Source organism: Myotis lucifugus, unplaced genomic scaffold (assembly GCF_000147115.1).
Source record: "Myotis lucifugus unplaced genomic scaffold, Myoluc2.0 scaffold_465, whole genome shotgun sequence".
Classification (NCBI taxonomy): Eukaryota; Metazoa; Chordata; class Mammalia; order Chiroptera; family Vespertilionidae; genus Myotis; species Myotis lucifugus.
In genome coordinates this window covers 298,640-313,759 of record NW_005871513.1, presented here as the reverse complement: position 1 = coordinate 313,759, position 15,120 = coordinate 298,640, and the positions used below count along the sequence as shown (strand labels likewise).

Genomic DNA, 15,120 nt, shown 5'->3' with positions numbered 1-15,120 from the left:
AATCCTATTTATCTTTGCGTCCTAATCCCTAAAGTCACCAATATGCTCTCCCATCTAATTACCAACTGTAAATGTTAATAGTTTAATTTACACAAACTTCTTTGAAGTATAACCACATTCTAATTTGTTTTACAAAAAGAATATTCCTCGCTTGTTTGTATCCATACTGAATCATATTACAAAGGCAGGATGCGGGTAACCCCTTTGGGGAACTTCACAAATTCTTTTTAAAAAAGTTATAAAAGTCTATCTTTTTAGGAACCCAGATGTACATGTAAGCATTAATCCACATTCCTCTACCGAGCAGACAGGTGAAGGCCATCCGTCCACACCCGGCACTGCTCTTACTCACCCTTATGGTTTCAGATGCAAAATGGCCCTCTGAGATCATCAGGTTTCCAGTTTCGTCCAGCTTAACAATGGCTCCTGAGTTGGCCTGCACTTCGGCTTCAAAGGCTTGATGCTTCTGTAGCTTGCCCTGTTAGTAGACCACAAAGTGAGCCATAGATGCAACCACTCAGCACTCATCATTCTGTTGTTCCCCCTCCGAAATTCCTCCCCTCCTGAGTCCCACTCCCTCTAATTATGGACACCTCACTCAGCACTGCACCCATCCCCCTACCTGCTCAATTCCTCAAAAAACTCTGACTGCATCTATCTGGACCTCCAAAAGCTTGGCCACTGAGGACCACCAACTTTGCAGATAACAAGATGCTACAAATATCCTGATGTTATTGTCCGTCAGGAAAGGAGGCGTTATGTGGATATCCAATCCCTTCTAGAGATATAGAACCACACTCACAGTCTTCTCAGAATGTGGTGTTTACCCTTGAATAATCCATCCACATTCACTTATGATATATTTATTTAATTTTTTAAACATGTTTTATATATTGATTTTAGAGAGAGAGGAAAAGAGGGAGAAAGAAAGGGAGGGAAAAAGAAAGAAACATCTATTATTCTCTCTATGCATTCACTGGTAGATCTTTGTGTGCCCTGACCAGGGATTGAAGCCACAGATTTGGTGTATCGGGACAACACTCTAACCAACTGAGCAACTCCAGCCAGGACCGATGATATTTTTAGCTTATTGGATGGATTTGACTCGATACATTCCATTTCTCAATACCTCTTTTCAATTAAGTACTGAGCCAGGCACCTAAACCAGCGTCTCTTCTTAGATGACTTTGACACGGTAGTAAAAGAGCCATGAGCCCACTATTGCTCCATTTGCTAAAGTCTTTCACCAAAAATCAATGAGAAGGCTTTTTTTAAAAAACAGGCTTACTGTTTTGAGGTACAATTTACACCATAAAATTACCTTGCTTTATGTACAATTCAATGCTTTTTAAAGACTTTTACTTTCTTGGCATAGTTTTTAGGCAAAAACATTTGCTCTTGAATTTTGGAACAAATCTTATGGAGATGACACACACCTGCAAGTTGGTTGGGTCTTTATAATTCTCATCAGATGCGATCTGAAGTTTCTCTTGAATCCATTTTTCCAGCTCCTCAGCATCTCTTTGGAAAAACTGGAATCGATAGGAATCTTCAAGTTTCTGGCGCCGAAGGGTTGAGAGCTCCTTGAAGCGGTGGTATCTGTCTAGGACCTGCTGCCGCCTCTCCTGGATATCCTCTGCTGTTTCCAGCACTTTGACCCCACTTGGGTCCATTTTCTGAAAAGACAGAATAGAATGCCCTGAGATAAGCACAGGACACCAAAATATATTTAAATATATTTAATGGAATGAGCCTCTCCTCTCCGAAGGAACAAAAAAAAACCCAAAAAAACAAAACAAAACAAAAATCAGACACCCTAGCAGACAAATGAATTGAGAAGGCAGCCCCTTCTCAGGACCTAACAACGAAGCCGATCCTACTCCTTTGTAAAAAATGGCTCTCACACCCTGCAACACCTGCCGCAGAGGTCCCTCAGGGGATGCCTAACCAACACAGCAAGGAAACCAGGAAACAATATGAACAGAACTATGGTTACACTTTCAATTCTACGAGCACTTTGAGAATTCAAAGGAAACGCTGACTTCGGTACTCAAAGAATTATTAAGAAATCCATTCAAAAGTCCTTCCCTCCCTCTGGTCTCTGTATTTCATTATGTGGAGATTAGATAGAATCTATTCTTAAGTCAGTTTTTCTATCTTTCTAGATCTCAGCCTCTTATTCAATGGAGAAAAGGAAATGATTATGAAGTAACTGAGTCCTTAACATCAATAACCAATAGAATTTTCCTATTCAAAGGAGATTTCTCAGTCCCACCAAAATGTCAATTGTACAGGTCTTCTTCAGGCTACCAGAGTCTGGGCAATGAACAGGCCAAGTCTCACCTGAAAGTGTACAATTAAAAGAAAATCACAGTGTATCCTTTAAAACAGCGTCGCCAACCGGTGGTCTGCGGACCACGGGTGGTCCGCGAGGTCCGAAAGGTGGCGACCACGGCTTTAAAAAACAATGTGGTCCTAGCAGGTTCGGCTCAGTAGATAGAGTGTCAGCCCTCAGACTGAAGGATCCTGGGTTCAGTTCCGACAATGGCATGTACCTCGGTTGCAAGCTCAATCCTGACTGATCCAGGCCACTGGTTGGGGCAGAGGCAGGAGAGGCAACCAATCGACGTCTCTCTCACACATCAATGTTTCTCTCTGTCTCCTCCCCTCCCTTCCACTCTCTAAAAAATAAAAAATAAAAATAAAAATCCATGGAAAAACATCCTTGGGTGGGGATTAACAAAAAAACAAGTGTGGTTAAATATTTATCCTACTTTACACCTTCCTGTTATTGGGGAAAGCAAGGAGACTACATAAACTCAGTATCAATTTCAAATTCATCACAAATGCAGGCTAGCTGGGTAGGTGGTACTTCCCAAACACTCAGTCTGCCCTAACTTTAAACCCTCAGATTTCTGGACAATCACCAAATTTCAATGTCAAAAAGAAAAACTGCCCTATTTTGGGGAGTAACCCAGAATATGCTACCTGCTCTTATCAGGAAAAAGTCATTTTATCCTCTAACCAAGGAAGCATCACAGGAGGAAATAGATACAAATTAAGGACAAGGAGCTTCATAAATTAGTCTGTTAACACGTGATCTTGCACTGTCCACCTTCTCTCTCTATGCCTCAATTTCCTAGAATGACTAAAAATGGCAGGTGAAAATGAGATGGTCCCAAGACCTTTCTAATTTTAAAATTATACTCTACAGAGAAGATTCTGAGATCTGGTAAAGAAGCCAACCAGAAAACCTTAATGGTCTCTCCAGCTCTCACTCTGTAATTTATTTATACGAGGCCTAAACTTGTTACCAGGGAAACACTTGACTGGCCTGCTCCTGGGAAAGGATCAGCAGGCTAAGGATTAGGCATGGAAACCAGTGAGAGGCCCCCACCCCCACCCCCACCCTCAGCAGGAGGTAAACAAGATTGGTGAGATCTGGGCAAGGTCCACGTTTCCAGCTCTTCAGGGATTAAAGCAGCTCCAAGAGGTCTGCACCGGTCAACTCTGAGGACCACCTTCCTATGAAGAGACGCCTTCCTGAGGAAAGAGACCACCAGGTGATGTTAGCCTGTCACCGTTCCTTCTAACTGATTGATTCTCCAGCTATTAACCAGTTATTTTTGTTGTATTGTTTTTCTCTCACAAAGTCCAATTTATTTATTTATTTTACTATAAAAAGAAACCTATTCTTTGCCATGGCACACCCAGGCCTTAAAACCTTTCTGACTTCCTTCTGAGAGAGGAAGAATCCACCCCTCTGAGGAGGCCTTCGATCTGGCCCAGCATCCCTGACTGGTATCTCTTACCGTGTAGAAATATTGTCTCCCCTTCCAAACACACAATTCTCTGTAAAGACTCCAAGCCACCTGCACAGGCTCCCTTTGCCTAGCATGTCTCTGCCCCTTCTGTGCCTGGAAAACTCCTATTTGGATCTCATCCCCCAGCTGAAGCGATTAGGCTGCGGGATACTGCCTCCTTACCAGGCTGTCCACACTGCCTCTTCCTCCCTCCTCAGATGTAATCACATTTTTCTGTAGGTTTACAAAGCGCTTGTATATACTTCCCACTGTACAACTAGACTGCAAGATCTGCTCTTTGTATCCCGATTTCTAGCACACAAAGATCATTAAGAAGTGTTTGTTGAAGAATGATCAAGAGCGTGCACAGCCCCCAATTCATTTGTAAAGAGCAAGGAGAGAGCTCAATAGCCTAACCAAGTTTCATTTTCCATATGGTCAAACTGGAATTTTATCCAGGAAAAAGCTAGATTCCTGACCAGAATTGCAATCACTACACTGCACTTGAGCTCCTTCCTGGGGTCTAGGTCTTCAGATTAATGTCTATGGGGCCTCCTCACATTGCATGATTCACTGCATTTCTAAAGTCCTTTAGCTGCTACAGAAATTTCCAAGAAATCACATTGGGGATTTTTTGATGAATAAAAGAATCCCCAACATAACACTGTACAGGTTTCACCTGAGCAGCCCCCCTGCTTGGGTCCAGCTTGCCGATTTGGCCCTACCAATCCAGGGAGACAGTCCAACGAGGCCCTGTTGAAATTAACCAACCTAAAAGGCCCTCTTTGTCACCCCAGTGAAGTAGAACGAGTCAATTCTATAGCAAGTGCTTTGGTCAGGCAATAATGGACTTTTCTTCCCTACAGTAGATCAGCTGATGTGGGAGGTGGGAGCTCTGCCAAGCCACACTGGCCCTCTCTGGGGAGCTGGGCATCTGAAAGTCATCACTGCTCTCCCACTGCTGTCGGCCTTCCAAATGTGCATTTGTGTGATCACAGGAGCCTACGATTACAGGTTAATGGGAATTTCCCCCCACCCTTAACCTGACAGGGAGCTGTCTCTAGTTTATCTACACAAGTTCCCTGTTTCTTTTTACTTCTAAAAGGATACTGCTATAGACTATATTAAACACAGGAAAATTTTCATATCATCAAGAAACTATTGCCACCCAAAGGGGCCATATAACCTCTCACCCAAGACTATGTGAGAGAGCGGAATTCCTGGGCTGTGCCGGCGTGCACCACATTCCCCTCATGACTGAGGCTGCTCAGGAACTCCACCCCTGCCCCGAAATATGCGGCTGACTGATAAGGCAGACTCCACAGAGACTGTTTCAGGCTGTTCCCAGCCTTAATGGGATTAACGCCTGCGCCTCTAAAGAGACAGAATGGAAGACTTTGGGACAGTGCCATTAAAGAACAATCTGCAACCATACCAGCCTATCTACCTATTCCACTGACAGTACAAAAACCCGCAGGAGTCCACTTCCTAGGACTGCAGTCAACTGACTGCTTATCTCACAGCAGCAGATCAGCTTTGATTTTGCCAGTCAAGACCATGTACACGGAGAACAAGGGAGGGAAATGAAGTGCTGGATGTAGGCTCTGTGTGTTTAAGGACAGCTTCCCATTTAACATAACCGAAGAAAAGGTCATGTTTTTGCAAATATTGTTAGGCAAGGCTGAAGATGCAGGCTAGTTATCAATGCTGCAATGCAGCAGTCAAAACGCTGGCTGCATCATTCAGCAAGTCATGTGAATTGATCTCAGGGGATAAAACAGGAATTACAACCATGTCCTCTATTGTGATCAATAAAAAAAAAAAACCTGTCAGCGTTCTTACAAAACTGCTAGATCTCTGGGAAGAGAGGGGTCTAACGATATGAGTCTAGGCTAGGATGTTCTAGTTTAACCCAAAGATATAACTTGCCTAAGAATGGCTCCTCCGATCAAACAAATTTATACACATTGCCACCTAAAAACGGAGTTCTACTAAAGAGCCTAGCCATTAATTAATACCTTTGTCTTTTTGACAAATGCCAAGAGACACTATTTGGGGCAGTTTTTGGTGCTTAGAGAATTTTTAAACTCTAACCTAATGTGCAGAAGCAAATGCCCCACTGTGCCAGGGGAAGGATGTCTTTGGAGGGTGGGAAGCAGTGGGTGGGACGGACACTGTATTAAGCAACAAAAGAGATTGCAGATACAAAAATTTTCAAACCAAAGGCCAAATGCTTTGGCCTCTGCACACTTGGCACCTGCAGTGAATGGTGTAGGACACCCTCACCCCGATCTGGGAGAGTGGGAGAACTCAGTGCCAGTTTCTCTATGGAACCTCAGAAGGACATGAAATTGTAGTGATGAGGAAAGGAGTCGCTCTTTAAAACAGTGTTGGGACTGCCGACATTTCAACAGGCTCAATGTGCCGGATGTAAGAGGCCTTTGGAACACTACAAAATGAATTCCGACTGCAGGCAGGACACGAGATATATGGTTTTGCAAGGAAAGCGATTTTAGGAACTAACAGGATTAAGAGATCATTTGGCTCCACGGAAAAATTCATAAACATTACCCAAAGCAAAAGGTCACAGAAACCATTCATCAGCTTTGTTTTTGTTGCTTAGTCAGAGCTCAAAGGTGCAGAACCGACAATGCCCTTTTCCTATGGCTTATAAAGCCAGCTTCTTATCAAATTTTACATTTCCAGAGCAAGAGAACTTGATACCCATCGATGTGGAAGGAAGGGCTACCCCAGAACCACCAAAGAACCGGTTAGCACCCATTAACAATTTTATACCAATTAATTCTCAGAGCAAATGAATTAGCTCAAAAAACCAGCTCAGCTGCAGATTTTAGTGGCAGATCTGATGGTAAGCAGAGAGAGGTAAATATTACATAAACTAAGAGTTTTAACCATGAAAAAAAAATCTTTGTTTAAACCACATTTAATCCGATTGTGGACCAGCATGTCAGCCTTCAAATTGATTAATTCATTTCAACTCATTAGCTGGATTCGGCAGAGGTGAGCAGGAACTTTAGCTTTAAGAAAGCAAATTTCATACTGCATTGCATCAAAACCCAGAAATGCAGAGCAAGGCTGCAAAAACTTACTTTTGCATGCCCCCCAAATATTACCTTGTTGCTACTTACCTGTTAATCTGTAAAATTCAGATGAGAAGTACTTAAGTGCAAAATATTGTTACTGAGACTCAAAACAGGAGGAATTTATAATGTGGCCCATTTTTATAAACCTCATTTAAATCATCAACCAGTCTGATTTATAAAAAGGCTTGCCTTGGATTTATCACCCATAATCACTAGACACTTGCAAAATTTGTATTTCTCCTTATGGGATATCAAGACAATTTAAGCATTTTTCTCTTTGAAAAAGGTCCAATTTAGCAAACACTCAAAAACGATACACAAACAACAGATATATAGTGAGCTTTTAAAAAAAAAGAAAATGCAAGCTCCATTTCATTACAAGGATTGTGGCAGAAGAAATAAGTCAATGGGGTCCTAGACAGTTTGGCTCAGTGGGTAGAGCGTCAGACTGGGGACTGAAGGGTCCCAGGTTTGATTCTGGTCAAGGACACAAGACCGAGTTTCAGGCTCCATCCCCAGTAGGGGGTGTGCAGGAGGCAGCCAATCAATGATTCTCTCTCATCATTGATGTTTCTATCTCTCTCTCCCTCTCTTTTCCTCTCTGAAATAAAAATATATTTTTAAAAAAGAAAAGTCAATGGGAACAGGAAACAAACCCAAGTTTACAATATTTATCAAATGTAAAGATATTATTTTTACTACATGTTTCCAGATTATTTTTTGCAAATATCTAAGATAATCTGTTTAGCCTCTTGGTTCTTAAGAACCAAGTAACCATCAAAAAAACAAACCAGCAAACACTACATGCAAACTCTAGTATAAGAAATAATATCTTCATGCCTTAAACAGGAGGATCTGGAAATTTTAGAATAAATTTACTAAGACTTCTGTTTATATAACACCCCTAAAAAACAAAACAAAACCTTTAACAGAAAACTCATGCAAGCAGTTTCCCCCACTCTCTTTGGATCATTCAACCGCTTTGACACAAACGTGTCTTCACTGCAAATCAGGCAAAACGGAAAAGGCAACGCATTTCCTGCATGCTGGTCAAATACCTGGACTCTGCGCTTACGAAACGATGACAACATGACGGAGGAATGTGGAGTCTAAAAAGGGCAGGGGAAGAGCGAGATAACAAGCTTCTAAGGGCAAACGGAACAAAATCATTTCAAACTAAAGAAAACAGATCCTTAAAAATATATGAATACAGGTTAAAATAAAATTTCAGATTTTTTTCCAGTACCTTCTAAACCCCACCAGGGATTTAATATGTGGAAAAAGAACCAAAGTTATCTGGTCTTAGCAGTTCCTATCTATCTAAATGTGATGCCGTGCCTAGGTCATACCCCCTTTCAGGCCTCAGTTTCCCGAATACACTGTTTAACACTAAAAGTTCCGATGAATTGAAACTCCTAGGACTAGATGATTCCTAAATCCCCTTCCATTCAATAACGAAATAGCATAACCTCATGACATCATCAGAAACAAGAAAGAACTCAGGGTGCAAAGATCTGACTTGGGCCTAATGTACTGGTCCACTTCCTCTGCAAAATACTATTTCCTGTTGAAAACAAGTACAAGAGGAATATGCAAAAAAGGTGGACGGGAGGTAGAAGAACAGTTGCTCTAGCCCTAGCTGGTTTGGCTCAGTGGATAGAGTGTTGGCCTTCGGACCAAAGGATCCCAGGTTCTATTCCAGTCAAGGGCACACCTTGGTTGCAGGCTCCTCCCTGGCCCTCCTAGGCCCAGGCTGGTGGGGAGGGGTAACCAATGGATGTGTTTCTCTCACATCGATGTTTCTCTCTCTGTCCTTCCCTCTCTCTTCCTCTCCCCCTAAAAAAAAAAATCAATGGAAAAATATCCTCGGGTGAGGATTAACAACAAAAAGAACAGTTGCTCTAGTCCACTGGCTCCAAGTGATCAGCTATGCGTGTCCCTCCTGCATTCCTGGAGTCAGCACTTGCTACCAGGGCGCTGCATTCCTCTACCTACTCCCACCACAGCTGATAGGCCACAGCTGATAAGATGCAGCATAACCAGTGGAGTCCTCCACTGGCCCACAGAGGACGGATCACAGGCCGGCCTTCGGTGCAGGTTCAGCAAGGACGGACAGACAGCACAGCACTGCGGACTATTCCTGACATCCACTTCTCAGGATCCGCAGTGGGCCCCTCCCTTTGGGATGAAGGCAGGTAAGGAAAAGGAGAGAAAACCATCTCAATAAACCTGCTCACCAGACTGCTTGATGAGCTCATATTAGAGCCAGTGACAGTTCAGATTTCTCCAATTATTAGATGACTACAAAACACACTGCCACAGACTGAAGCACATCAGAGAATGCTCCTCAGCTGATGGCTAACTCGAACTGCTTCACACCTGTCCAGCACAGAGCAATTAATTCCTCCTTTCGAGCCCTGAGCCCCGTGTCTCCATCTAGGTCCCTGGATAACAGCTAACACACTTTGAAGGTCCTTTGAGTAATTATTGGCCCAGTTACTAAAAAGGGCTTATTGTTAATTTCCGGCACAGAGGCTCTCACTGCAGCACATTTTTTAAACTTTGACTTCAATGTGACCTTTCAAAATCTAAGACATTTAGCTGCAACAAAAGGGAAAATAAATGACTGCTTTGCAGAGCTGGAACCTGGGCTCCATGGCTTCATGCAGCCGAGTGCTCCCACTGCTATTCTTAAGATGTTGTTTCCTGGCTGCAAGACACCGCCACCCTTCCATCTTTGACAGATTGTTTTAGTAAAATGCAATCGCTATGACGACGCAATTTCTCAACACATTATGAAAATACTTCATAAGGTCTCTCTTCCATTCTTCCCTAACAGCCATGACGGTAAGTTTTTCTAAAATACCACGATGAAGACAGAACAAAGGGCCTTCAGGTTCCAGGATCTATTATATAAAAGAGATGTCAGAAGGTATGGCAGCGGTTCAAGCATCATCTCCACCCAGCTTTGCTTTTCTACTCAGGCCTTTAATTTAAAACACATTCAACCCTCAACCTGAACAAGCCCTTGATTTAAAATGCATTGTACCCAGCACATCAGAGAGACTTTTAAAGGCAATTTTCTTTGGGAAACATCAAATTCAGGGACGACTTTCAAACAAAAGGCTGCTCTGTCACTCAACACCAGCATGGCTGCAGGATTTCTGACAAATAATATACTGGACAAACCCGGTCTCGGGGTGGGAGGGGGGAGGACAAAACGAAACTCTACGCTATGAAATCAGTTGATTTGGGTCTCGCACAAAGCAAGAGCCGCCGCTGTTACTTACAAGCACATCACAACCGGGTAGGAAAGAACTGTTTATTACAAAGGAAGACAAGGGGGCGGCCAGCCTCGAACCTTCCTGCGTCGGGAAGGCCAAGAACTGCCCAACAGGACGAAATTCACATCGCAGAGCCCTTCACCCGACGCTCGGCTCCTCCTCCGTCCACGGGCGGCCGGCACTGCTTGTCGGGATTTGGGAAAAGGGGCCGCAGAGGTCGGTCCCCGCCGCGGCAGGAAGGGAACGGCGACCCTCCGGGCCGGGGAGCCCCCGCCCCACCTGCCGCAACCGGATGGGGCAGGGCGGGGCGGCGGCCGGGCTGGGGCGGGGGGCGGGGGGCGGGTGGGGCCCGCGGCCTCGCCACCCCCTCCGCCCAGTCAATGACATTCCAACCGCCGGCGCCCCGACTCGGCCCGGCGGCTCCCCCGCGGCCCACGCGCCACAAGCCGGTCGCGACCGGCTCGTCCGGCTCCCCGCCCGGCGGAGGGAGCAGCAAGGCCGACTCACCTGTCCGCGCGCTGGCCCCGCCCCCTCCCCTCCCCGGGGGCGACCCGGCTCCCGGCCAGGGGTCGGCTGCCCTCGGCCCCGCTGCGGCCCGCGCCCCCCCGCCCCCCTTCTCACCGGCTCCTGCGGGTGAGGGCAGCGAGTGCGTGGGGCTGCGGGGGTTGCTGAGAGACCGACGCGCCTCCGTGGCCTCCGCTCCTCGCCGTTCGCTCCGCAGTGGGTAGTGGCGGCGCCGCGCGCGCCCCGCCTCTTTTATAGGCGGCCACGCGCGTTCCGGCTGCGGGCGGGCGGGCGCGAGCGCGAGGGAAGCGCCCGGGCGCGGCGCGAGGGGCGGGGGCGAGCGCCGCCGGAGCAGAGGGGGCGGGGCTCCCGCCGGGTCGCTTGCCGAGCGCTCGACGGAAAGGGCCGAGCGCTCCCGGAAGGAGCCGAAGCGGCGGTGCCGGGGAAAGTCGATTGCGGGAGCGCAACGGAACGTGGGGGAGGAGGACGCGCGCCAGGGGTGGGGGTCGATGGTGCAATAGAGCCTCTGCCTCCGCCCCGGCGGCCCGAGAGCCTCCAGCCGCCCCGTCCCCGCAGCTCGGATCCTGCAGTCCTGCCCCTCCCCGCCCTGCAGAGATTCTCTGCGCCCCACCCCTCCACCCTCCGCCCCTGGGAGCCCTGCCAGGACTGCAGCGGAGGGCGGGGCGGCCATCGCTGCAGTCTGGCTGGGGATGCTGCGCGCCCCGGCCGGAAAGACGCCCAGTCCCGAAGGGTGAGATCACCGTGTGCTCCTCCTCCTCCTGCCCACGGTCCCAGGCCACGTCTGGGGCCGCGGACTCAAGTCAACCTATGCTGCTGGGGCCTGGGGTCAGAGACGGAGGGTGATTTAGGGGCTCCGGGCTTGAGGAGGTGGTAAGAAAAGGCCAAATCCGACAATAAAACATAAAGTTGACTAATTTGGAATTAAAGTCTGTCATTCCGGGATTTGGAGAGTTCACAATTTATTATATTCTCACATAAAAAGCTTTCTCGCAGGTCACCCGTAGAACAGGATGCATTTAGTCGTATTTTCTAAACAAGGCATTAAGGTTCTTCCTGCCACAATTAATTGAACTTTCCTCATGTGCGGACGCTATGCTAAGCGTTGCATGTGTCCCCTTACTTTCTTTAAATCTTTGCAGTAATTTTATGAGGTCGGTGGTATTTCCACCATTTTACAAATGAGCACGCAGGTGTCTCACCCTCGGCCAGGCAGGTGGGTCAGGCAGCTAGCAAGAGGAAAAGCTGATTTGAATCAAGAGGCAGAACCTCCTCTTACTCAGTCTGCGTTCAGTACTGCCTTCCCACAGGAAAGACGGGCATTGTGATGGTGCATGCTGGGGTGTGGAGACAAGAAAAATCAGAGGATTTCTGGAGTTTCTGTTCTTGACAGTCTTGGCAGTTTGAGGGCCAGACTAACTAGCCAGAGCCCTGGCTTAGGACGCCCTTTCCCCACCCCCACTGGGTGACAGCGGGCCGCAGCCCTTGGGAGTAGCGTCTCATTCCTGTGCAGTCAAGCAGACTGGGAGCTCTGCAGCTCAGGAAGACCAAAGCCTCCCAGTTACCAAGCAGCCCTCCTCTTTAAATAAATATAAAGGCACTGGGCACAGCACCAGAACTTGGGCTCAGGCCCAGCCCTGAGCTTCCTGGTCTTCTGCAGTCTGCCTTCTTCCCCTCTGCCTGGGATCTGCAATCTGGTTTCTAAGTAGCCCTGGCTGTAGCCGTGACAGTGAGGAAAAATCCTATTCCCGTACTCCATCGGAGCGGAGAGGAAAGAAAAGGAGAGACCACACCCAGGCAGCAGCTTTACAGAATCTGGAGGAAAAACGTAGGAACTCAGAGGCATTTCCTGCAATCTTCTCTATGGAGAAAACAGACCAAGTAACTCCTCCCTGGGCAGCTGATGGCATTCACAGCCTCTCCTTCAGCGGATAGCAGCACAAAAATACTCAGCTCTGGGTGCAAAATGGCTAACACAATCTTAGCTCTCCAAAACTTCCAAGACCTGCTCCAGCAAAAGAACAGGTCTCAAGGCCACGGCAGAAGCTATAAAAGGGAGGGTTTTTCTTTTTTTTCTTTTTGTTAATCCTCACCCAAGGATATTTTTTCCATTGCTTTTTCAGAGAGAGTGGAAGGGAGGGAGGGAAGGAGAGAGAAACAACTATGTAAGAGACACATCAATTGGTTGCCTCCTGCATGAGCCCCAGAACCCAAAACCCAGGTACCTGCCCTTGATCAGGAATCAGACCCGAGACCCTTTGGTGCTAGGGCTGACGCTCTAACTACTTAGCACATAGGCCAGGGCAGGAGGATTTTTCTTTTAAACCATTCTGGCCTCATAGTGAAATGGAGGTTTTGCTGTTTTTGCCAGCTGCAAAACAGACTGGAGGCCTTAGAGAGAGCTACTGTATTGATACAGAAATTAAGATCTGATTAATTGATCCTTTGATCTGAGACATGGCCAAAAACATTATCTCCAGCCCTCTCCACCTCCCACTCACCCACCCACCCCAGTCAGCATTTGGCACTGACATAAGCCATTTTAAAGAAACCTTTATTCACTGTTCTATTGTCTGCCTACCCCACCTCCCACCGATTTCACCATATGCCTAACCCTGCTAGGTGTGGGAAGAGGGAGATGACAAAGCAGATAATGGCACTCTTTGTTGTCTGAGAGACACTCATTCAGAAAAAAACACACCACCACAGGACAGTAGGAGCGTAATCAATCAACTCCATGTCCTTAGTCACATAGTTCCTGGCCTCCTGAAAAGCAGGGAGTAGGGCTGAATTTTAAGCTCCTTTTTCTACTTCAGCTGTTCCCTGAAGAGTTGACATGTGCCCTAAGCTTAGGCATCTCCGTAGTCCCAATACCTTTTCAAGTTGTTCAAGAGGTCAACCATTGGGAAATGCGCTAAACGTAATGATTTTTTTTCACATGTTCTGGCCTTCAAACCATGTCAGACCTTCTCAAAAAACTTCAGTAGTTTTCATTTAGTAGTTTCAGTAGAGTCGCCTGAACTAACTAAACAGAGATTGTGGAGCATCCACAAACTCCTTCCAACTTACTTTCCAGGGCCGTTTCTTAATGCTTTTCTCCAGACCTGAGCTTAACCACTTCCTAAACAGGTTTTTTAAATTTTCCAACTACATGCTTTTCTTAAAAAATATATATATTTTTATTGAATTCAGAAAGGAAAGGAGAGGGAGAGAGATAGAAACATCAGTGATGAGAGATTCATTGATCCCGCACACTCACCACCCACCACCCACCACCAGGAACCAAGTCCGCAACTCAGGAATGCGCCCCTGACCGGAATCAAACTCGGGACCCCTCACTCCACAGGCCAATGCTCCATCCACTGAGCAAAACCAACCAGGGCTACATGCTTTTGCTTCCAATTAGAATGTCCTTTATCCCCACACCCACACCTCATTTCTGCCTGACAGATCTTACCCATGTTAAGAAGAAACTTTCTGGAAGAGCAATTTGGCAATATGAAACAGAATATAAATTTGCATGTTATTTGACACCAAACAATGTTACGTCTCGGAATTTACCCTAAGGAAGTAGGACAAGATATATATATCCCTGGCCAGTGTTTCTAAGTGGTTAGAGCATCAGCCTGTGGACCAAAGGCATGTCAAGGGCATGTTACCTGGGTGGGAGGCAACCAATCAATGTGTCTCTCTCACATCAGTGTTTCTCTCTCTCTCTCCTCCCTTCCCTCCCTCCCTTACACTCTGAAAAAAAATTTTTTAAATCAATGGAAAAATATCTTTGGGTGAGAATTTTTATTTATATATAAAAATTTTTTTTAATAATTTTTTTTTAATTTTTATTAAAAAATTTAGCAACTGGTCACCAACTGAAAAATGGTTCATTCTGATTCTTAAGTTCAAGACTATATTGGTGATACGGTTCATATTGATTGACTTGAAAACTATTTGAGATACATACCACTGAAAGATAGCAGGTGATAGAACAACATGGGAACTGGGTCGACGTAAGAGCTGTATTCGTATATCTGTGTATTTGCAGGTGTGCAAAGAGATGTTCACAGAGAGTCCTAGAATAAAAGGATTTTTGGACTTTTTTGTCCTTTTAAATTTTTTGAATATTTTTAAGTATCTGGATCAAATACTCTCTTCAAGATACTTTCTCGCCCACCATACCCTCCAAGTAAAGCAGTTCAAAAAGTGTATTCCCGGAAATACTAGGCCCAAGAGAAGCTATGGGAATAGGAGTTTCATGTGCAGTAACACTGCAAACTCTTCGTGGTTAACTATTCAAAGCAACAGTTAAGGCACCAAAAAATCTTGCAAGAAAAAAGTACTTTTTCCTTTTATTTAGAATGAAAACATTTTATTGTGGAAGATTTATAACAACAGTACAATGAACCTCCA

At 45.9% G+C, this 15,120-nt stretch overlaps 1 protein-coding gene across 8 annotated transcripts in view; it reads right to left on the bottom strand.

Annotated features, from left to right (window-relative positions):
- The window catches only part of SPTAN1 (spectrin alpha, non-erythrocytic 1), a 61,034-nt gene extending 50,103 nt beyond the window's left edge, over nt 1-10,931 (bottom strand). For 4 of the 8 annotated variants that reach the window (XR_002826362.1, XM_023744498.1, XM_023744497.1 and 1 more), the window contains exons 1-3: nt 10,813-10,914; nt 1,437-1,676; nt 353-478 (exon numbers count right to left, since the gene is read on the bottom strand). Coding sequence is in view for 7 of the 8 variants with exons in the window: in XM_023744498.1 (XP_023600266.1) it covers nt 353-478; nt 1,437-1,673 (363 nt within the window). In the remaining variant the exon portion in view is untranslated. Of the gene's footprint in view, nt 1-352; nt 479-1,436; nt 1,677-10,812 lie in introns of all 8 variants that reach the window. The other 4 variants (XM_023744496.1, XM_023744501.1, XM_023744499.1 and 1 more) reach the window with 1 other exon arrangement.
- Nucleotides 10,932-15,120: the final 4,189 nt, after the last annotated feature.